Genomic DNA, 25,226 nt, shown 5'->3' with positions numbered 1-25,226 from the left:
CTTCCTCTCCATGCATGAATATTTTTGCCTGTCTTCTCTTTAATTTAATGTTTGCCTCTGTGGACTGATGCCAGTCTCGTTACCTGGTCTTCATCCACAGTCTGTGATGAGAGAGACACTGATGGCTCTTTGTTTCTTATAGGAGAGACATTCTGTTTATTTCTGTTTGACAACTCAAGCATTGAAAATGTGTTTTCTATGGAATCCATTTCAGATACTCGGCTTTTCATTTTCACCTCTTCTGCAGGGAGAAATCATAGTGCATTAGAAAACACAATACACCCTCCAAGAAAAAAGAAAGATGCATAACAAATGCACATTGTATCTTGTTGGAACAAGCGTTATTACTATAACTGCTTCTTTTGTCTATTCAATGTCGTTTTCCATTCATACTTGGAGCTTAAGATACATGCATGTGTTTTGTGACATGTATTGCATGGTCTTTTTCATAAAATTGAATAAACATTTTGTATATGTAAAACACAGTAAGTCCCTTTTGCCCTTGTTCTTCAAGTACTCGCTGCTGTCATGCAGTCTCATATGTTGTACAGAAAACTAGATAAAATAACACAATGAATGAAAAACAGAAAGACAAAAGCCCAGTTCCTAATGAAGGTTGCTACTCTGTTCTTCATTTAAACACTATGGGATACTTATTCATGGGTTGGCCACCATGTATATGCTGTGCAAAATGGCACGCACTTGGGCACGTGCCCTCATTTGACAAGTAAACACCAGTGCAGACAGAACCAGAATCTTCTGTGATACCAGTGAAATCTGGAGTAACTGCATTTAACAGAGTTACGTCAGATTTACATCAATATATCTCCGACCAGAATGTGACTCTTGCTCCTCAACACCAGAACACAGTCCAGCAACTATATGTCTACTTTCAATAATATAACACATTTGCATGCACAACTGTGGAAGCTGTATTCACAAAATTCCATTGGCCATTTCTCATGCTGCTCCCTGCACACAGAAAGCTATCTCCCACGCAATATACTAAGTCTGTGGTTCTCAAACTAGGGCTGCATTGGCCTGGAGCGGCAAACCGCGGCCAGTGGGAGCCACGATCAGCCAAACTTGCGGATGCGGCAGGTAAACAAACCGATCCAGCCCATCAGAGGCTTTCCCTGAACAAGCAGCAGTCCTAGTTTGAGAACCACTGTACTAAGTAACTTTCCTCTCCTCCTTCATATTCCTATACTGTGGGAGAATCTTCTTGCCATACAAGATAGGAGTAATTCTTGTATCTCCTATCTCCTCCTCTGGTGTGAAGGCCAGGTCAAGCTTCTACCCTTATGTATGTGTCTGGAAGAATCCCATGGTGGCTAAAGAAGAAATACGGCACTGAGGTTTCTTCGTCAGTGTCATTGCTCCTGTGGGTGTTTGAAGTCTCCCAAGACAACAGGATTGGGGAACTCAAGCACCTTTATGGACAATGTTTCTGCTAGCTCTGCTTGTCTAGGTCCTAGGACATACAGACAAGAGATTCTGGGGTGGGCTTGTAGCCTACTGTCACCCACACTGCAGCAGCTGGCAGGAAGGAGGCAGGAGGCAAATGCTATAACTGGATAACTGGGGTACAATGTGGAGGGGCCCCAGTGACATATCTCAGGGACTGAGATCTGGCCACAGCAATCTACAAGCCCTCTCATAAAAGAACAGACTAGAAGAGACACCACAGGTATTATGTGAACCCCAGGGGACAAGGTTAGCATTCTACCCTGGACACCCATCTAAAGGCTAAATTGGGAATTACTATATTCATCTCTGTCTGTATGTAACTAACCTGTTGTACTAGTTTATCTGCATCCTTCTCTTCTTGGCAGCCCTAGTAAAGAATTCTCTCATTTGAGACATGCATGAGTGCTTATTGGGATCCCTCCAAGATAGCTTACAGGGCAGAGTACAGATCACCCTCTGCACTGTCATGTTCCTGGTTTGGTTTTCCAAAGCATTCCTGAAAACCCACTGGATGAGGGCAATTACACTAGGAAACACTTGCTGTTTGTTAGACAACTGTCAGTAGGATGCCAGTATTTGGTCTTGTTCCTGAGTGCAAAGATTAAGTGGATGCATTCAAACAAGGTTGGTTCTCTTGGAGGACTTCTCTGGCACTGAAGGTTAGATTAGAATAGTATGGCTACTCCGATGTCTAGGTTGAATTTTCAAAAGTACTCAGTACTGGCCTCCCTCTGAACCCACTGAAGTTCTACCCTAATGGGGAAGATTTTCAAAGACACAAATAACTTTCATTAGTAGATGAGTGACACCTAACAACCCTTTGTGTCTTTGAAAATCTCCCCAACTTCAATAGAAGCAGAGTTAGGACAACTGTGAATGCTTCTGAAAATACCAGTATCTGTGGTGCACCTGTTGAGATAGGGCTTAGATAGAAGTGTCACCTAACCAGATTTCAGCAATGTAAGCTCAGTCTAGGCATTCCTGACCAATCAGGATATGTTTAATAACTGGCTTATTTATTACTGACCGAGCATTGAACAATAGGATGGTTTTCTCCCTGCAGCACTATAAAAAAATACTTTGTTGGACGCCAAGAGGAAAATAGTAAAGTGTGCTTTTTTGCTTTTTTCTATAAAAAAAAATTACATTGTAAATTATTAAATAGCTTTAGAACAACAGGCACAAATGGATGTCTCACTTCATGCCAAGAGCACACCTATGCTCATAATGCATAATAAATGCACAAGTCTATCTGCCTTATTTTTAATTTCAAAATTACATTTTCTAATAACAACAAGACGCAATCTGCAATGCATTTCTCAAGCATGATTACATGTCTCATGCATTTAAAGTCACTCATGCATTATAACACCACTCAATGTACAATGTGGATGGAGCATTTTCCAAGAATTTAATGACAGTCTCAGGATTAGTATACTCAGAAATCAACTCTCCCAGTTAATTATTAATCCCCAGGGTCACCTCTGTGCTACAGTCATTATTGTATACAAATCATGGCAATACTATGGCCACAGCCCTGCAGTCCTCACTCACATAAGTAAAGGCTGCAGTAGTAGGCCTATATTACTAGGAATTAACGAAGTAAGATGCACTTTACAGGTCAGAGTAAAATAATATATGGCTCAAGATTCTCTGAGCCTTTCCTACCTCCTAGATATCCCACTTGAACACTGGACTTTGCACTGCTTTTTTATAACTCCACAAGGTTCTTCTTTAAAAGAAGACAAAATGAAAATGACACAAGGGCAGCTCTAGGCAGCAATAAGAAAAAACAAAAAAAGCTGTGATCGCGATCTGCAGCTCTACTGCTGCTGCTTCAGTCTTTGGCGGCAATTCAGTGGCTGGTCCTTCATCCCGAGGCGGAGTGAGGGACCCGCCGCCGAGCTGCCGCCAAAGACCTGGACGTGCTGCCCCTTATAGTTGGCCACCTCAAGCAACTGCTTGCTCGGCTGGTGCCTGGAGCCAGCCCTAACTAGAAGACCTCTCCTAAATACCCTACAGATGAGATGGTTGGTTTCTATCTGAAGGCATCCTTCTTTTCCCCCAAAATAACAGAAACCGCAAACTGAGTCACTGGAAAAGCTTGAATTTTTTTAAAAAAAAAAAGATCAAAAGTTAAGCAGCCTGCCTTAAGGACTGAAAGAGAAAAGGTTGTTTTCAGAGCTATCAAGTCACAAAAGGATGTTTGTGAGCCCCTGAATAGAGTTTGGCCTGAAGCTCTGATTACTTTGTTAGCCAGATGCTTCCTATGTCTATGCATTTGGCAACACAGATTTGATACATAAATGTCTGTCTCATCTCATTTTCGTTTCTATTTTTCATCAGAACTTTGTGCCACTCTTTCATCCCACCCCTTATATTTCTTGCTTTGCAATAAGTGTCAGACATATGTTTTACAAAATCTAACAGTGTTTCATGGAACAACAAGGCTCCACCACCTGAAAGAGAGCTTTCTTTTGGCATTTTTTAAGTCACAATTTTAATACACATGAAACAAAAGTTTTTCCAAAGGTTTTTTTTAACGTTTCATTACTCTGCAGGAATGGTATCTCAATTTATTTTGATACCAGGCAAACTTCCAGCTGATCGCCTGTACCAGGCCACCAGGCAACTGGTATCTTGTTTCAGAAATGCAACAAATGTAACACTGGAAAAGTAGGGGTACAATCCAATTCTCGGTGAAGTCAATGAAGAAGAATCTCATTGACTTCAATGGAAGAAGAATCAAGGCCATGCTATGTAAAGCTGACATTCTATGATCCTCCTGGTACAAATCCGTATCATCATACAAAACTGCACAGTGGCCTAGTGCATAGAGCACTGTGCTGTAACTCAGAAGACCTGGATTCTATTCCTTGGCTCTGTCACTGGCCTCTTAGATGACCCTGGGCAAGTCACTTCATCATTCTGTGCCTCTGTTTCCCCATCTGTAAAATGGGGATAATAATACTGATCTCTATTTGTAAAGCACTTTAAGATGTGCTGATTAAAAGCACTATATGAGTAATAAAAGGTATTATTACTATACTGTAGAGCAGGAATCGGCAACCTCTGGCATGCAGCCCAACAGGGAAATCCACTGGTGGGCCAGGATGGTTTGTTTACCTGCAGCGTCCGCAGGTCCGGCCGATCGCAGCACCCAATTGCCGCGGTTGCCGTTCCAGGCCAATGGGGGCTGCAGGAAGCAGCAGTCAGCACATCCCTTGGCCCGCACCATTTCCTGCAGCCCCCATTGGACTGGAAAAGCGAACCACGGCCAGTGGGAACTGCGATCGGCCCAACCTGTGGACACTGCAGGTAAATAAACCGCCCTGGCCCACCAGCAGATTTTCCTGACAGGCCACGGGCCAAAGGTTGCTGATCCCTGCTATAGAGCATAGCCATTCAGAACTTCATGGCAGCAATGAAGATAGAACTCATTCTTCAGCTCCAAAACCTCAGCTAATGGAATGTCTTCATTAGCCTTATAGGGCCTATGATACATAGAAGAGCAGTTCCGATTCAACACAGCCACAAAACACACACACAAGCTCATTATACTGTGTCGATTATATATTTTCTGGGGGCCCAGTTATTTCCTTGATTTCAAAAGGAAAAGCTATTCAGATCAAATGAACAAATAAGCAATCAAGTGTCATTTCAACAGACACAGGCCTTTCATCTCCACAGGTAGTATTCCCAACCCAAAAAAACCAACCTATAGAACTCTCCCTATCCCCAAGTCAAAGGTGAGGCACTTGGGTCAGACGTGAAGTACTGTCAGAAACGTTTTTGCTGCCAAGACCCTTCCAGAGCTGTTGGGTTATATAATACTGAGCATTTCATTTGATGAAATGTTCACAGAAGCAATGAGATTCACGACTGGAAAGGAAGCAAAAGTCACAGGGAAGAAAAAAATCCAAGCAACCCAGGGCAGTTAAAAATGCATGCTGCAGCGGAATACAAGCTATGCTATCGTGTCTGTAATGAGGCTACATCATATAAATTGGGGATTGATTTTAACATTACAGTGGTAGCCTGGGGCACAGTCCCTCTGGGCTAGTGAGATTTACTCTTGATTTGTAGCTAAAGCAATCCATAGCTTCCTTACCAAGTGGATCTCAGTAACTGGCCTCCCCTGAAGCGGTTGCAGTAGAGATTATAAATAAGTAATTTAAGAACACTCCATCATAAACTGGTGTAAACCTGAAGAAACTCCAATTTGTAGACAAATGTTTTGGCTAAATTCCTTTCTCAGTGGTCTGAAAGCTAACCATTTGCTTGTCCTTCCTTGTGAAGGACACGGAGGAAGAAAGAGGGACCACATTCCAGCCAGTGGGAGGATCAGTCTGTCTTCCCCCTGGCTAAGCAATAATTGACTCATTATTCACAGCCATATTTCTCTACCTGCCAAGACCCAAATATACCACACTGGCCTTTATAACATGTCATAAAGGCCCAAAATAAAGGACGCAAACACAATAAAAAGTAGCAGAGCAGGACGCCTAAAATAACAGAGGGATTCATTTATTTGACTTGCAGAAAGTCTTCCAAACGGTTTTACTTTTTATAATTTCCACTGCCAATATCTTAAAGCAATGAAGAAACAAACAGGTATGGGTGAGTGAGAAATATGAACCTCTAAGGAAGTCTTGATAAAGTCTACAGGGGGGAAGGTATGATGAGGTTCCCTACAATAGCATATGGCCCATCTACAACTGCTACTAGCAAATATCTCCAACAGCCGGAGACAGGACACTAGTTGAGGAGGGCTCTGAGCTACTACAGAGAATTCTTTCCCAGGTGTCTGGCTGTTGGGTCTTGCCTACATATGGCTGTATTTGGGGTTGGGGCGGAATTTCCCCCAGGTCAGATTGGCAGAGACCCTGGGGGATTTTGTCTTTCTCTGCAGAGTGAGGCACGGGTCACCTGCCAGTCTAACCCAGAGTAAAAGGTGGAGTCTCTATAATTTGAAGTCTTTAAATCAAGATTTGGGGACTTGAGTAACTCAGCCAGATGTTATGGGTCTAATACAGGCATGTGGGTGGGTGAGGTTCTGTGGCCTGCAATGGTCAAGAGTCTGACTAGATTATCATGATGATCCCTTCTAGCCTTAAAGTCTATGAGTCTGTGAGGTACATAAATTATAATCAGGTGTCTCTGAGAAGTAGGTGCCAGGCTTTATAAACACATAGAGAAGCTATTCAACTATCCAACTTGATGTGTTCTCTCTGTCCATCTATCCAACCTTTATATTGTTTAAAATAGTTCTTGTCATCCCATTTGGACTGGCTTTTCTTAGAGATGCCCACTGGTCACCCATCTATTTCAAAAAATAGTGAAATCAATTATCACAAAGTCAGAGAAGAGTGGTATCAGGATTATCTGATCATTTCCCGACAGTAAAATCTATTCAATTAAACAGTAGCCAAAGAAGAATGACAAAAGCCCTATAGCTTGAAATATTTTAAGACAAGGCTAGAGCCAACAATCAATATAATACTGTAGGGAATCTTTCCTGGGATCTTTCCTGACTATTCCCCTCTGTATCATATTATATCTCCTCTTTCCATAACGAGGACATTTATGGGGCTGATTCTTCTCTCACTGATACCTGTTTTAAGCCAGCGTACCTCTGCTCACTTCAATGGAGTTATTCCCAATTTATACTGGTGTAAGTCAGAGGAGAATCAGGCCCTTCTAGATCTCTCCCTCATACTCCTTTGGTCTTACCCAGACCAGACGTAGGTAAACTGCAAAGATTGCTTAGCTATAGATTTTCATTACAAGTTCTACTACAACCAATAAGGGTCTGATTCTCCTTTCACTTATGCCAGTTTTACTCTGGAGTAACTCTACTGTCTCAGACCCTTAGCTGGTGTAAATCAGTGATCCATGAATCTGGCCAATTGATTGTGTTGGAATTACTTCTGATTACAATGTTGTGAATAAAGAATCAAATCCTAAGTATTAGATTTTGACTGTTATGTCCAAGTGCTTTATGTTTAGTCCTTTCCTTTTGGGGTTCTTTGTCTTGTTTGTCTATCATCCTGCAATAACAAACTGATTGCTGCTGGCAGGTACAATCCAACAATTCAACTACTACTGACATATCTACCTTATTTTGGTGTACCACACTACTTCCCTGTAACAAATGCAGCTGTAAATTTGCAGAAGCCTAACTATTCTCTTACTGTATCAATGTTTCTCCTTTTTCCTTATGTAACCTAAATATAATATTTAAAAAATAATTCCTTGTCTATGCTTTGCTTTACATGTTGACAATGTTTGGACTTTGTAGAGGAAACATTTCCTGTTTGTACCACTTTTTTGCCCATCTGACCATTTTTTAAAAAAATATATTTTTCTTCCACGGTTCAACAGTGATGTTGCTAAAAACTTTCCATATTTGAATATGCACCCACTCAGTTGAATCACAAGGCACATGTTCACCTGACCATTTCAGCTTCCTGAATGGGCAAGATCCTACCTTTTCCAGCACAGAAACAAACAATGGCCAAAAATAATTCTGTAAAGGTCCAAAACATCCAAGACAAAAACATAAGGTCAGAACCTCAGCTGATGTATATCGGTGAAGCTCCTCTATTAAAGGAGCTACATCAATTTACATCAGCTGAGGATCTGGCCCAGACAGGGTAAAAACAGTAGATCATATACGTAACTCTGGCTATATGGTGAGTGACTATGTGAAAAAATCCAGGAGCAACTTCTTAAGAGGTATATATTGTACAATTTGCATTTGACTTGAGAGTTTATATGCACATGTGGTTGGGATACAGACTCTCTCCAGAAATTAGTTGGGAAAAACTGGCCTGCTCCTTCTGTCCACAGAGTGATCTTACTGTTGCTTGACCTGACCACAGGTGTGCCAGATTGCGGAAATAATTAATTCCTTCCAAAAAAACACACAAGAGGGGCATTCTTTAGGGAAAACTGGACACAAATCTGTCAGGTAGCATCAAGAAGAAGGCTCTCAGAAGAGGATGAAGGACACCTAGGGGTAATTTCCACTTTTTCTCTTGAACTTGACTGATAGAGCCACAGTTTAGACCTTTACTTTCACCTTGACTGAGAGAAGCCTGGTGTATTTGTGTTTGGTTCTTAAAGGTATTCATTACATTAACTTTTCTGTTTTATAATAAAGCCTACCACAAGCTTTTAAGCTCTACTCGGGAAGTCAGAATCCTTTCTTGCTTCCCCACCACAACTCCTAGCTGCTAAATATGTATATACACTGGGAACTGCCAAGGAGAGAGAGACAGTAGAATGGTTGAGTGATACACTAACAATATTCAAATAAGGACCGCAACAGACTTGAAAAGTTGTATGCAGATCTCATAAAGGTGGAATTCAATAAACTGGTAGATATCTCAGCTGGTTTTATTAAGCATTGCATGTACTGTCGAAACTGGATGCAATTTAAATGGTCCAATCCCCTGACACTAACAGTTTCATACAATTTCTTTCTCCCATACCAATTACTATCATAGAACATCTGAGACAAACAGGGAACAGGATAAAAAGAAGAAACAGACAAGATTTTAAAAAGCAGATAGTGATTTGGAGTTCATCAATTTTGAGGTGCCTAATTAGAGACACTGATACATTTTGGGAAACCCTCGCCAGTGTGTCTACTGTCTACTGCACAAGACTGGGATGTAGACCTCTTGGATTATGCTCCTGGCTTTCCCACAGATCCACTATATGACTTTGGGAAATTTTCTTTACCTTGTGCCTCTATTTGCCCATGTGTAAAAGGGAATATAGTATTTCCCTACCTCACCTGGGTGCTGTGAGGCTTAGCTAACTGATATGTACAAAGCATTTTGGTATCATTGGTGGAAGAGTGCTCTGGCAAACCAAACTATTGTTACATACTGTATATTACGGTTTCATAAATAAGCATACTACACAACCATGCAATGTATAAAACAGTAGAAAGAGATTTATAGCAAAATATCCAAACCAGAAATGACTTAATCTCCTTTAAATCTTTCTTTCTGGAAACAGAAAAAAATCAATTATGCAACCAAACTAGCGATGTTTTATCTTTTACAATTTAAAACAAAATAATAACTTTTTTTAAAAATTGTTTGATTATAATACGTAGAAATCCCACACAACAGCAAGAAACAATTGCTGACATGCACTTTTGAGAGGCAGTGTCATTCAATGGCTATTAGCAGCTGCCACACTAAATTTGTCCTGATCCACTTTGCAAACTTGGGCTGATAACTTCCCTGCTCTTGGCCTCAGTTTCCCTGTCTGTAAAATGGAGATAATGCTACTTACCTCCCTTGATAAATATTTTGAGATCTATGGATGAAAATCATTCAGAGGACAGATAAGCTATTATTATTGCAATACAAATCTGTTACAGTCCATTGTATCCACATAGTTGTTTTTTAAACTTCAGGGCTCTGTATGGTATTTGCTTTTACACCATGATAAAAGAGATTACATAGAGATGGGCAGTGAATTTACGATCAATAGAAAATTGCAAACCTTTTTTTCTCCCCACCAATTATTTTCCAATGATCTGGCAAAACACATCAATAAAAAGCTCTGAATTGAGGCTGTTTCCCTATTTCATGCCCTGCTTAAGTTCCCTGGGGATGACAGATTAATTTAATTAGTTTTATTGAACTGCCTAGTTGCTTTTATTGGCAAATCCACTCATACGAGGCCTACTACAAATTTCTCTTGGGGTTAATGTCATCCTATTGGTCCATTTTTTAAATTAAAGTAAATTTATTGCTGTCCCTTGTGTTATTTTCAGCCGTGCTTCATGCTGTGAAACTCACATGTGTAAAGGGCCTTCATAGCCACTTATGCTGAAATTTAAACTTGTTGTTTTTTTTAAACGTGGTTAACGAAAAAAAGGAAGCAGACAGATATTGCTAAATGGAGTGTGAACTAACTACACCACTTAACATTCACTGGGGAATTAAATTAACCTGATCACAACAGCACAGAAAATGCCTCTTAAATGCCACCTGGAAGCACAAAAGTGGCCAGTCAGTTTCCAACTTCCTCTGCTAGCCAGCCTGCTGCTGGGTGCAAAAATATCAAAACAACAGCATTGAAGGTCAAGGTGGGTGCGGTAATATGTATTATTGGACCAACTTCTGTTGGTGTGAAGAGAGACAAACCTCACCCACCTTGTCTCTCTAATACCTTGGGACCAACCTGGCTACAACAGCACTGCACACAAAAAGGACTTAGTTTTCTTAAAGTGTCTGATCAAAAAGCCAAGATCCAAACTAAATCCCTATATTTGAGATGTGAACTATAGAACATATAATAACTATAATGGACTGAACTTAAATTAGAGTGACCAGATGTCCCAATTTTATAGGGACAGTCCTGATATTTGGGGCTTTTTTTTATATGGGCTCCTATTACACCCCACCCTCTGTCCCAATTTTTCACACTTGCTATATGGCCACACTAACTTAAACACAGTACCCAAACACTCTCAAACTCAAATTCAGATCAGAATTTAACTACTGATAGCCTCTGTCTACATAACAGGCTAATCCAGGTGCTGGATCAAAACATCTCCAGATTTTCAGAAGGATGATTTAAAATCCAGATGCAAATTTTGCAGCTTAGTCCATTTCTAATTTTTCTCTGTGTTTCTGTGGAAGGGAGGAAGAAGATACTTTATGCTCTAGTGAACTTCCCATTCCACTCTGAAGTTAGAAAAACAAGCAGATGCTGTCTTATTATTTTGTACCAGTAGATTTCAAAACATGTTTTTAAAGCTGGAAAAGGCAGTTAAAATATTTGATTTTTTGCTCAAATCAAAGAGATGTGGGGCATAAATCAGCTCTACTGAATGGTCAGTATTGAAAATATCGCTCATCTGCCAACCTAAATAAAGCCGTGTCATCAGTTCCATTGTAAACCCACTTTTCCCAGGCTTCTAACTCAGGCCTTGATCCTGCAACCGGATCTCTGTATCCATGCAGAGCTCCACTGACATCGAGGGGATTTCGCCAAGTCATGAAAGTCCATCCAAATGGGTCCAATTGCGCAATCAGACTATTCTTGTTAATATTTGCTCTGCACTGAAACTTCCCAGAGCCTGGAAGTAAATATTCTTTATTTATTTCTATTTCATCATTTTTATATGAAAAATGTAAAGGTGCAAACGAATCAAAAAGAAATGCATATACTAGCATGAGCACAATAGGTTACGATGAAACTGGGAAAAATATAAATGAATATGTTGAAAGAAATATGATCTATAAAAGAATGCTGCTTTCCATTGCCTTTTATGGATTTACTCACATCCCATTATATAAGCAAGCAGTTGTATTCTGCCCATGCTGAAGCTTCTGAGAGCCCTTCAAGGAGAATGCAGGAGTTTATTTCTACCAGAAAAAAACTGTACCACTAAACTATATTGCCTGTCTGAAGGTCCATCAATACCCTAAACACTACATGCCCCTTGTTAATGCTATCCTAAGGATGAAGGAAATACCTGGGACAGTATTCACAGGAAAACCACAGGACTTACTGGAGCTGCAATTTAGCCTTCACGTGTCTACCCACTATAGGGTCAATAAAAATGATTACAATCTCTACCAACTATGCATGGAGTGCTGCCGTGTCCTGTCAATTTTTTAAAAGACGATATATTAAAAAGATCTGGGTCATCTTTTATAGGAGTGCTGACCTTTAAAATGCTGTGTTCACTCTTTTTTAAATGACATTTAACCATCTGCCATAGTTATCAGATCTGGTAGAAGTGAGGTATAACACTTCGTTTCTTGAACCCTCACACTGCCACTGGTAGTATGTATGCAGTAATAGTGACTCAAGCTAGCTCTGCTTAGGAATCCCAAAATCAAAAAACTTTAATTTCTTGTACTAAACACCCGGCTTTTTTCCCCACCCAAGTTACCATGGCTCCATGGGCTACTTATAACAGACACAGTTACCATTAGATAAATCACACAAAACTGGGGAAACAAGCCGACAGTCCTAGCCTTCTACTCCAAAACAATACACCTGGACCACTTGAGCTAAAGGAGAATTTCCTTAACTAGGAGTAGTAATAGATCCTCTACCTTTCCTGTAGAGCAGCCAACAGAGAGTAACATCACACATTCATATATAGACAGTATTATAAAAAATTAGTTTTGCTTTATTGGGATCATAGTCTTTATTGTAGCCATAGAAAATAGAAAGTACCAAGGTCCATTAATACTCAGCTTTCTACAATCCCAAGACACAGGTTTTGGAATACAAAACCAAGAGATGAGCCCTACATGCACACAATAGGAAACTCCTGGGTGACGTACTTGTACTGCCAAAAGGCCCCTTCCTCTGGATCTCCCGTTGTATTTTGTCTTGCCTGTCCGTTTAGATCATGAGTTCCCTGGGACAGAGACCATCCATTCTTCTGTGTTTTTTTGGAGCTACTGATGCTTAGCAAATAAGGATAAAATAATGTATTAATAATAGGCAGATAGGGCCTTACGGGATGCTTGAGTGATAAAAAAAAAAAAACCTCTAGGGAAAATTTTCTCCTGACCCCAAATCAGGAAGGCACTTTGACCCCATGCACATGAACAAGAATCACCACGCATAAGAATCTAAACACACAGACACCTGAGATACAAATGGGATCCAAGTAACTCTGTGATTTTTTCTCCTAATTTCCCAGCAGTTTGACCACCAAAGAGCCATTAGATGGGGACCACTTGCAAGAAAAATTGTTTTTAAAAAGATGTCCACAGTCCACATGTTAAAAATGTGTGTATACTTAAGTATCTCAATTTGCACACACAAGGGCATACGCACACTAGATATTTGAGGATGCAAATAGGTACTTAGAGGTCTAAAAATGTATATGTGAAATTACTGAGACTGCAGACACAAACTAGGCATTTTCACATGTATATAACTGGTTGTAAAAGTATAATCATGTTTATAGTGCATGCAAATTTAATCATGCAAATAAACGGGCAAAACATCAGCAGTCTTTTATTTTTACGTCTGGACATACAAGGGACTTGAACTGGTGCTTACCTGGAAGTGAAAAGCTATGAGCTTCACTATCAGATATACCCTGAGCTACCCCAGTTGCCCTTTTAAATTATTTTCATTAAAATCCAAATAGCTCTTCTTCATGATATTTGAGTACCAAAGAAATAAAATAGGAGTCCAATAGTTTAAAATGCATTTTTGCACTGTTCCAGGGTATATTCCAGGGTAGGAATTAATGGTAAATTCTCAGAATGGAGAGGGGTAACTAGTGGTGTTCCCCAAGGGTCAGTCCTAGGACCAATCCTATTCAATTTATTCATAAATGATCTGGAGAAAAGGGTAAACAGTGAGGTGGCAAAGTTTGCAGATGATACTAAACTGCTCAAGACAGTTAAGACCAAAGCAGATTGTGAAGAGAAGAAGCTAATACAAAATAAGATCTCAACAAAACTAAGTGATTGGGCAACAAAATGGACAATGAAATTTAAATGTAAGATAAAAAATGCTCAAGTAATTGCACTCTGGAAAAATATATCCAGAGTACATTGCAATATGAATGGGGGGTTAATTTCAGCTACACTACGAGTCAGGAAAAAGATCTTGAGAGTCACCGTGGATGGTTTCTCTGAAGAGGTCCAACGCAGTGCGCATAAGAAGTGGTCAAAAAGCAAACAGGATGTTTAGGTAATCAATTAAAAACGGGATAGAGAATAAGACTGAGAACGTATTAATGCCCTATATAAATCCATGGTACCCCACCATCTCAATACCGTGTAACAGATGTGGTCCTCCTCACCCTCTAAAATAAAAGATATTCTTGGCACTAGAAAAGGTTCAGTAACGGGCACACTGAAATGATAAGGTTTTGGGAGTAGGTGGTCCATATGAAGGAAAGATTAACAGAGGCTAGGCCTCTTCAGCCTTGGAAAAGCGGAAACTAAGGGGGATATGATAGAGTTATAAAATCTGAGTGATGTGGGAAAGTGGATAAGGAAAGAGTTATTTACCTTAATCAACATAATGCAAGAACTAGGGTCACCATAATGAAATTAATAGTCGCTAGGTTTTAAAACATGGAGGAAAATAAAAGGAAGTTCTTCTTTCACAAGTTAAGCAGCCAGTCAACTTGTGGAACTCCTTACCTGAAGGAGGTTCTGAAAGGCTGGGACTATAACACAAACGTTTAAAAGGAGAACTGGATTAAATTCATAAGGACCCTAAGTTCATAAATGGCTATTAGCAGAAAAGGGTAAGAATGGTGTCCCTAGCTTCTGTTCATCAGAGGACGCAGATGGATGGCAGGAGAGAGATCACTGGATCATTGCCTGTTAGCTTCACTCCCTCTGGGGCACCTGGCATTGGTCACTGTCGGTAGACAGATACTGGGCTAGATGGACCTTTGGCCTGAGTCGGTACGGCCGTTCTTATGTTCTTATGTTCCAGCTCTTAAGGCTTTGTGCTTTAAGTGTAATTTTTGCAGGTAATTAGTTTATAATGTGAACCGATGCCTTTGGGAATTCTGAAAGGGGGAAAAAAAGCAACCCAAGTTATTTTGTTTAGAAATGCAGCTTCCTGGGCTGGTACAATCATTTATTTCAGCTAGAACTTCAGATAGGTTTTATACATTTAGAGCCAGATGCTGTGTTGAGAACCAAGGTGAAAGAAGTACATGCTGTGGCTTTCTGCAAGCTGCATAGCAAGATGCACCCTGTGTCTTGGATCTGAGTTCTCCCCAGTGTAGCAGCTGTACATAAAAAAGCTTGTTGCAGACCAGACCCTACTATTAACCCTCTTATCTGATCCCCTCAGTGTCTCACCTTCTCTCTGGTTTTCTGAGAGTGGGAAGACTGGCATGGGAGCACTGCTGAGATCGTTTCCACTCCCCCAGCTGCTTTTTCTACTCTAGTGCCTGTGAATGACAAGGCTCTAATGCCTGAGAGACAAGAACAGAGCAGCGTTCTGAGTGCCAATCAATGGAGCATGCCGCATGGTGTAATTGGAAAATACTCTACTTATGGAATAAGATGAAGATATAACTCTTAATAGAAAGCTGTGTCCAGGAGCAATGTAATTGTGGAATATTAAATTGACATACTCATTTTGTAAGGCTGATTTAAAGAACCCAGGGGTACAGTTTCTACCAGTCATGAGCCTGAGCTGTAGACTTTGAAGCCAGATCTGAACTTTGCTAGAGTTTGTGGATGTTTGGATCTCGGAGACTGTTTCAGCTCCATCTGTTACGCTTACTTCATTCAGAAAGTATGGCTGTCAGAAAGAAATACTTTAATCTTCCATTCACTACAGGGTCTTCCTTCACTTTAAATCCTTTCTTATCAATTGTCAATCTAAGTTATCCATATGACCAGCTCAGTGCATAGCAGAGATTGCAGAACACATGTAATCAGCGCTTATAATGCCAATCAGAGTGCCTGAATAACACAACCATGAGTAAGGAAATTTTTAGTAAATTTCACATCAGAGAAGCAGGGGGGGAAAACAGTAAGTCCCAGAAAGGTCACCAAATAATACAGTTTTTCTACATCATACACAGGAATAAGGTGGAGGTACTGAAAGATGAGACCTGGACAGTGAGGGGTTAGAGAGAGAGCTCACCACACTTTCACCCTGCAGCGGCAGCTCTTGTACCACAACGCTGGGCCTTGTGACTTGTCTTACTGGGTCACAGTGCCACTCATGTTTGGCCCCACCCTCACCCCTCCATACATGGAGATGGAGTGGCAGACAGGCTGAATCTGCGTCCCTGCGCACCAGTTCGCAACGACATTTGGTTTGGGGGCCTAATCAAATGTGTGTTTAGCAGCCATTTTCAAGATTTCACAAACTTTACAGCACTCATGGAAAGCATGAATTTGAATAGTCTCCATGTCAAAATCACAGCCCTAACCATGAGCCACAAGGCATCTTTTATTATTGTGTATCTTCCTTGGGCTCTTTATCTTTCTTGCATTCAAATTTTTGGTCCCCTCCTTATTAGTGATAAACTCAAGACAGGTATGGAATCACCCAATAAAATCTGACTAATGTGGTCAAAATTGATCAAAATAAAGGAACGAAGTTTTGCTATTTTATTAACATTGTTCCCCAGCGGGTCTTGATCAAATCAATCAGAAAGTCAAATCAACTGGCAATTGAATTCAGTGAAAAATACTATACTCTGTGGTCAAAATTTTCAAACATGGGGAAACTAAATCCATATTCAGGCACCCACGTAACAATGATTTGATTTCAGAAGTGCTGAACACCCACAGCTTCCATTGACATCACCCAGGATTGGAAATTCTAGCCTGTACTCTTCCAAGCAGCCTACAATCTTCCACCTTCCTACACTCACTGAACTGCATGCCCTACAAAGATTCAGAACTTCTTATACAATACACATCTAGCATTATGTCAAGACCAACAGCCTATAAACCAGGTGAAGTAAAGTTGTGGATGGCAATGTGGTTGTGAATTCCATTCGTACTGTATTTTAAAAACACAATAAACCTGGCCAACCTATTATCATTCCACTAGTACCTGGAGACCTCAACCAACACTGAGACCTCATCGTGGTAGGCACTGTACATACAAAGAGAGAGAGACAGAGTCCCTGTCCCCAAAAGATTATAATCTAAATAGATATGGCAAACAAAAGGTGGCAGGGGAAATTAAGGCACAGAGAGTTGAAGTGACTTGCCCAAGGTCACACAGTAGGTCAATGACAAAACCAGGAAAGAACCCAGGTGTCCTGACTCCCAGTAGAGCGCCCTGTCCAGTAGACAACACTGCCTCTCTTTATGATTACATTCTTTCTTTCTCAATGTAATTTGTTATGGGAAACTCTAGAAGCTGACATACCTTTCCAAAGATAAGTGAACGTGCGGAGAAATTCTTCATATGTCTGCTTCTGGCTATTAATAAACTGATCGAGGATACTGTTGTTTGACGGTTGCTTTTCCATCATCCAAGACCATGGCAGTCAAATAGGCATACCTATGCTAAGAGGATTCCTGTATAATGAAAAAAGGGAGAACCATACATAATAACAAAGTCTTTTTTATTCTTCAGGCAGAAAACAAATCAGAGTCTTTTAAATTCAGAGGGAGTTTCTCTAGTTACCATAGTGTAGGTGAGCACGGGAATTCAGAGAATCAGCTATTTCTCTCATTCTGTAGGCCGTGATTCCTTCATTGGGGTTCTTGGAAGGCACAGGGGAAGGCATTTGTAGGATTAGTGCCATAGTTATTTCAGGTGCATTTAAGTGAAAAATAAATGGTTTATTTGAATGCTGGGAGAAAGAAGGTGTCTATCCATAGAACAGGTACTGTGTAGGCAGCGCAACAGTGTTTGCGTCTCTCAGAATGTCCTACCAACATGCTTCCACCCTGTTCAGGAGGGACCATGTCTAAGTAATTCAGTAACACTGCCTGTCCAACCCTTGCTTTCTTTGCTGAGAGGGTGCCACTTAGCACTCGTTGTGGTGTTGGATTTTATGATAGGGACACCTGTACATAGGGAACTTGGACTGAATCCACCAGCTCATTTCACAGGTGCATCTTGTACTATATTCTCAAAGCCACTAAACACAAGCTTTGGAAGAATGTGATATTACAATATTATTTATTTGTATTGAGGCAGAACACAAAGGCCCCAATCAGCACAAGGGACACAGTGTGGGAGGCAAAGAACAAATGCCAAGAACTACGGGACTCCACTGACAATTCTCTACCTGTCTCCAGGAATTTAACGCTCTGGCTAGACAGCTGCAGCATCCAACTGATCTTGACTCTTTCAATAGGGCATAAGGAAAGTGACAGCCCCTGAGACAGTTGCATTTCAACTACATCATTAATGTTGTTGTGCTTCAAAGAACTATGTACTATCATTATGGAAATTATGAAATTTCAGTACATATAGGACCAGATTACCTAAAGGAGAGAATCCAGGCTAGCGTGCACATATGCATAATTTCTACACATTACTGCAGTCTCACACTCAAGTGGCCATGTGGGAGCCTAGCTGTGCATGTGTAACTACCCAGTTTGTATACACAATTTTTATAGATGTGTATGCATATTAAGCGTGCAATTACACACAAATGTTTTCACACTGCCCAGGGTTTCTTGCCTTTTGGAAATACAGTCTTTAATTTACAGGAGCACTAAGAAATAACTTTAGAGGTGAAAACTTGCTCCACTGAAGTCAATGGCAATATTACCATGATAATCATGGTTGATCTCAATGGAGCTACGTTTATTTATCCTTTTATTTTGGATTTGCAGTTAAAGCAGAATGAATCCGGAACATCCTAACCACAGCATCAAAATAAACCATGAATTCTAACTCTGTCGTGATGTTGACTGTCACAGGAGGTGATTGTTCTGAAGTTTAAAATAAACCAAAACACATAGAGTCCAAAACACAGAACTTTAAGTTTCACTAAAAACAAGCTAATATTAACCACTCTAGGCACTGACCGAGCAGATAATCATTTACCAGACGAACAATGTGGTTTATGCAAATTCTCGTGGTTTTCAAGAGGAAGCAATGCTTTGTTTTATATTTTCATCACTGTTCAGTTATTAGTGTCACTACTCCAAGTAAATTTCACTGTGCAAAAGGCTAACACTTGTAAGGATTTATGAAAGAACCTCATTTGTTAATCTATGATCTAAATACTAATGACAATGCTTTGCCCTTCTGCAGCACCTGCTAGCTAAGGATTTCTAAGAACTTTAGAACATGAATTAATTCAACTCACAACCATCCTGGGTGATAAGTGCCAAGAAATATTATCCCCCTTTTACAAACGGTGAAACTGAGGCACAGAGAGTTAAAGTGATTTGCCAGTGAGCTAGCGGTAAAGTTGGGAATACAGCCAAGATCTCCTAATAATCGTTTGCTCTATTATGTGCTAGTACAGAGATTGGCAACCTTTGGCATGCAGCCCAACAGGGAAATCCGCTGGTGGGCTGGGATGATTTCTTTACCTGCAGCGTCTGCAGGTTCAGCCAATCGCAGCTCCCACTGGCCGCGGTTCGCTGTTCCAGGCCAATGGGGGCTGCGGGAAGTGGTGCGGGCTGAGGGATGGAACGGCGAATCGCGGCCAGTGGGAGCTGCAATCGGCCGAACCTGCAGACACTGCAGGTAAACAAACCATCCTGGCCCACCAGCGGATTTTCCTGACGAGCTGCGTGCCAAAGGTTGTTGATCCCTGTGCTAATAACTTAGACCAGTGGTTCCCAAATTTGGGGGGCAACTGTAACTCTTTACCAAACTAAGATTCCAGCTGTGCTCATCGGTGACTTCCCCATCCAGCAGGCTCTGCAACCACCCTTCCTTAATGATCAGCTTGAGGCTCTTCATGCTGGCTCTTAGACCAAGGCTCCTGCCCACCTCTCACTCATTTGTGTACTCGCTAACTTGTAACAGAACTTGAGAGGCTCTAAATGCTGGAACTGGAGCTGGCTAAGCTCAGTTGTAGGTGCGAACATCCCCTGCTGAATAACTGGCAGGACAGCAATGGCACACTAGGATTCGACACAAAAAGCTGGGCCTTGGTTTTATAATTAAAGTTGGAGAGAAGATGCAATGTTGACCTCCAGGTGAGGATGTCCAGTCAAATACCAGGGGTAAAGTCTGGAACTCTAATCTCCTCAAGAGCCAGTCCTGGATACTGGCATTTATACATGCACTACAGGGAGAAAACCCACTGATTCTACTGCTGCTTCTTAAAGACATGAGAGGAAATTTCCCAGTGGTTTTCCAGGCTTGGCAAATGGTCACTTTCTCAAGTTTTGAAAAGTCTTTCTGCAAAAGAATGGACCAGATTCTGTGGAGTCAGTGGAGTTACTCCAGTTGGTCCAGAAAATGAGACCAGTGTCTGGCCTTAGCTATGCTGAAGAGTGAAATATAGTTCCTCTTGGTTAAGGAAATAAAATAAGTACTGTAACCTATATAATTCATAGGGTGAATTTCCTTTTATATTTTTTGAAAACCACAAAAGCGCATTACAGAACAAAATAATTAGTTATACATTTGATAAATCCTGAGATGGGAGATAAAAAACCTACCTCCATTTCATTTATTGTCACTCGCATGTATATTTTACCCCTGCTGATGTGTGTTAGGGTTTTGCTATTTTATTTAAAAAAACAGGAGCAAGAAATCCAACAATAAAAACTAAAGATAGGCCCAAAATGTAGTGTTTCAATCTGGATACAAACTTTCCCCAAATTTCCTGGGGTCTATTGCAGGCCTAATAACATTAGGAGATGGTGACTAGGAAGAATCAGGTGGCTTCTTTATAGAAGCATAAGGTTCTATCAATCAAAAAAACCTTCCAGTTTTTCACACCGTGAAATATGCAGATAGCTTTGTATGTGGATTCTACACCCAAATGGTCTATTCATTCTCATTCTAGTCACTCTGGAGAAGTTTTGGGTTCTATGTTGCATGGGTCTGGATGATAAGGGTTGAGAGTTGGTGGATTATTAGCATTCTTGAAATTGACAAGTTGTACATGGCAGGAAATGTGTTAGGAAAACTGTCCCAACACTATCTACCTACATTCTTATACTGACACATTTATACTCCATTGTGGCTTCCTGCTGCATCATTTCTACACCAGTCCCGTGTCTCTCTTAAATAAAGACCAGCAGTTGTTTCAGACTGTCAGCCCTGTGCAGAAGTTTTGTGGTGCAAACAAGGGAAACCAGGCTGACCAGCGAACTCTCATTTTCGTTTTTGAACTAACTCATATCTGAACCCTGCTCTCCAAAAGCGAAACAGTTATGCAATTCACAATATACAAGAGCACCCTAGCTGAACTCATATCAACAAAGCAACTGAGTTTCTCTTAGCTTAGCATTCTGGATCTCCTAATGCTTGAGAATCCTTCAGGATTTCTACGTTTGATGTGGCCATATTTCTCAGAATGCGACTTTTTAAGGATTTGTTACACTGTGGTACCTCCATCCAAATCTAGAGGAAAAGAGACAATATAGAACCAGAAAGTTGGCAGGGACTGAAGTCAATTTTTTGTCTTGCAGAGGAGAGAATCACACTGAAGGAAGACTAGGGGCATATAGAGCCTTTCAAAGGAGGATGGCTTAGTAGTAAGGTGCTCAATGACAGTCCTGAGAGACCTGGGTTTGAGACTCAATCAATCTCACAGCGAAAGGCCACCTCCAGTTTATCCAGCTGTATAACAGACACCTGATCTAGTGGGCTAGGGCAGTCAAAGGCAGTGGACGTGATGCTGGCTACATCATTCCCTTGTGTACTATTAGCTATGATTTGGAGGTGCCTGAACTGCATCAACCTTGGCTTGGGGAAACTTTGACAGCTAGGTCACCAGTTCAAATCTAGCTCAGGTTGCTATCAGCCAAAAGACACTGTCCCGTGACTGCTGTTTGGCTGCCTATGTAAAAGATGTTGGTGAATTAGTCCACTTCCCAGAGGATCTGATGCCTGCTGTTGCTAACAGTCTCAATAATGAGAACAAGGCTTGAATAGACCATGATGACTGATATCATCCTTTTTCTCCCCAGAGGAGGTCCTTCCAATACATCAAAGGAGTTATGAAGTTTCTCCTTGGGGGAAGAAGATGTCAAAGCCCCTGAATCATTTCCACTTGTTAGAAACACTGGAGGGAAAGTACAACTGGGTTCAAAAAATAATTAGATAAGTTCATGGAGGATAGGTCCCTCAATGGCTATTAACCAAGATGATCAGGCATGCAACCCCATGCTCTGGTTTCCCTAAACTTCCAATTGCCAGAAGCTGGGACTGGATGACAGGGGATGGATCAGTTGATAATTGCCCTGTTCTGTTCATTCCCTCTGAAGTATCTATACTGGCTACTGTCTGAAGACAGGATACTGAGCTAGGTGGGCCATTGGCCCAGTATGGTTGTTTTTACATTCTTATGAATAGTAACAGAATAAGAGTTTCTGAAAATGATGTGTTTAAGCAGAAACAAAAAATTTTTCTTTTAGAAAAATTTGCATTCCTCTCCTGCTCATCCATCCAAGTTACAGTAATGAGGTTACTTCAGGCTATCATTCATTAACGCTTGCTGATCATCAGCAGATTGTGCAAAATCAATTTTATTTCCCAAAATGTAGTCTTCCTCTCAGCTGTTTAAACCAAACCAGAGATGTCTGCAGTGAATCCCAGAGGCAAGTTGGCTGAGTATTAGCATGATTTCAATTACAGTTATTAATTCCATTAAACAATGAAAAATGTAGTAGCTATGAGACATGGACTTCTTGCTTTATACAGCATTTTTGAGCACTTCATTATTATTTTTTTAAAGTCATTATATTTTTTAAACCAGTGAAAGCAAAATGAACTTACAAACTTATAAACTGAGAAAGCAGCAGTGCCTAACCGCACATAGAAAAATCCTACATAATTCTACTGTTCAGAAATAAATATTCCACTACTGCATTATATGGTATAGTCTTTTTGATTATCATACAAAGGGGAAAGTCACATTAAAATGCTGGGAATTTGGATCTGTCAACAATCATCCTCAATAAAAACAGGTAATTCATTAATATATTTATTCATAGAGCCTTATTTAGATGCATGTAGAGATACAGGAAGACAGAATCACTGTCCTGAAAAGTTTATAATCTAAATCTGAATGTCTCAGGCTCCACAACTCTATTAGTTTAACGTCAGGTGCTGTGTTTTCATTGTATAGTGCCTGATTCATTCCCCTGTACAGTCACTCCACTACCTATATTGGACTCAAATCATTGTTTTCCAAATCTCCTTGAGTAGCCAGATTACAAAACCAAAATCTGTTCTCTTTCAGCCTAGATGACAGTGATAGGCCACATACATTTCTGTAGCACCTTTCATCAGTAAAACGTACTAACTCTGCTCTTGCACCAGCAAAACCTCCATGCAAGGAACTTCCTTTGGGGTGAATTGTGGCCTGGCTAGGGTGGCAGCATAGCGGCTAAGGGAGAGCCAGGCATGCAGCAGAGTAGGCGGGGAAGCAAGCCAGGAAAGTCTGTTATCTCCATTCCTCATGCAGTTGGGCGGCGCAGGGTGGGAAACAGATGAAGCCTTGGCTACATAGTTATACTGGCAAATTGGGAAGCATACACTGTAGCAGGTATAGACCCAATACTCCCTCCCCAGAGCAGCAGGCTGACCAGAAGGAAGATTGTACCTCCCTGAGTAACACTGTCCCTCCCAGGCTCCTCCAGTGGCTGTGCAACAATATGCTGTCCCTTACACAGGGCAGACTGTAATGTCACTATTTAACCCTTTGACATCAATACCATAGAAATCCCATAGATTATTAGATAGAGAGACAGATGGATATAGATATCGTAATTACCTCATTAATTAGGCTAATTTACTACTATCCTCTATTGCACAGAATTAGGACAGTTGAACTGTGTCTCATAGACCCTATACTGCTAACACCTACAGCCATTTCTCACTTAGCCTTAGTAGTAGGAGTCTATGCTTCTGAAGCAAGAGGGTCTGAATTCTGTCCCCATTGTCACAATGGTGATCAGCATGAACGTCACCATGAAGTCTTAGGTGGTTATGGATTTGCTACAATATTATTATTAATGCAATAAACAATGAGTTAGCATCAGGTCTCTGTAGGGCAGAAGTATATGTGAGTCTAAATTAAGCAAGCATGCTTCATAACATGTTGCATTTGACAGATGGGTCATAAGTACCCTGCATTTCACAGTCTTATCCCCTGCCTACTGGACAGCTCAAGAACCTCAGTGACAAACTCCTCAGAAAGCTGTGGTCCATCCACCTTGGCCAGAATGGCAGTCCCTGTAATATGTTAACTCACAATATATCATTCAGCCTCTAGATGGTCCTGTGTGCTGTATAGTTCCAAACAGGCTGTAGTCCCTGGTAAACAATAGAGACAAAGGTGGAACTCAAGCTGAATGGAAGCTTGTTTTGTCTGTAGTTGTAGCTTTTTTCTTCCTGTTGAAGAAGAGCTTAAATTGATTCCATATATCAGAAAAGTCACTACAACATGGTACCTGAAGAGAACAGAGAATAAAAGAGGTATAAGAGGGGTGATGCTTGGGGATCCCTAATTTTCTGGAGACAGGAGCACCAACTTTTTAAAAACTACATTCCTCTATAGCAGTTTGTCATGTTGGTTGGATTACAGCACTGCAGTTGTACAGAAAAACTCCCTCCTCCCCTTGTGTTACAGTCCTGCCCTACCTACCTCCTTCCCCAAACCCCAGCCACCTGCAGCTAGACAGCAGCTCCTGGAATGAACTTTAAAGAAGACCCTAAGCCTCTGGTTATGAGCAGGTGCAGATCAACTGAACTATATGAACGAACTCAAAGCATGGATGTTTCACATATGAAGGAGAAAAACTTTCAAATGATTCTTGGATGCTTCTTGTTTAGTTCAAACTGTTTTCAAGAGCTAGGGGCCTGATCCCATTGAAGTCACTGGAACTTTCCCACTGACTTTAGTGGGAGAAGGAGCAGGCCTTTAGAAGCACATGTGTGCAGCACCCATTTACTTGACTGGGATTTGCTTGTGCTTTTATAATACTTGGCCCTAAATCTCATCTTTGCAGATGCCCTGCTATCTAAGAGCTTTAACTGCAAGCAACCATATTGCTCTCGTTTGATTGTGGAAATATTACCTGAGCTTAGTGCCTAATTAGTTGTTGTGCATTCCAAATGGCTCTGACAGCGCTGCCTACTTAAAAGAT

The 25,226-nt window shown here is 40.8% G+C and overlaps 1 protein-coding gene and 1 long non-coding RNA gene across 8 annotated transcripts in view; both read right to left on the bottom strand.

Moving 5' to 3' along the window:
• The window catches only part of IFTAP (intraflagellar transport associated protein), a 62,346-nt gene that overhangs the window by 27,739 nt on the left and 9,381 nt on the right, over positions 1-25,226 (bottom strand). For 3 of the 7 annotated variants that reach the window (XM_032805083.2, XM_075065263.1, XM_032805084.2), the window contains exons 2-4: positions 24,332-24,530; positions 17,350-17,501; positions 84-241 (exon numbers count right to left, since the gene is read on the bottom strand). In XM_032805083.2, coding sequence (XP_032660974.1) covers positions 84-241; positions 17,350-17,455 — 264 coding nt within the window. In that variant the 5' untranslated portion in view covers positions 17,456-17,501; positions 24,332-24,530. The remainder of the gene's footprint in view (positions 1-83; positions 242-17,349; positions 17,502-24,331; positions 24,531-25,226) is intronic. The other 4 variants (XM_032805086.2, XM_032805087.2, XM_032805088.2 and 1 more) reach the window with 2 other exon arrangements.
• LOC142046765 (uncharacterized) lies at positions 8,801-9,426 on the bottom strand. Its single transcript, XR_012655774.1, has 2 exons — positions 8,939-9,426; positions 8,801-8,899 (listed from the first exon to the last, which is right to left on the bottom strand). It is a non-coding gene; the product is annotated as an uncharacterized LOC142046765 (long non-coding RNA).

This window comes from Chelonoidis abingdonii, chromosome 4 (genome assembly GCF_003597395.2).
Source record: "Chelonoidis abingdonii isolate Lonesome George chromosome 4, CheloAbing_2.0, whole genome shotgun sequence".
Lineage (NCBI taxonomy): Eukaryota > Metazoa > Chordata > Testudines > Testudinidae > Chelonoidis > Chelonoidis abingdonii.
The sequence above is the reverse complement of the archived record's forward strand: the minus strand, read 5'-3'. Positions and strand labels throughout refer to the sequence as shown.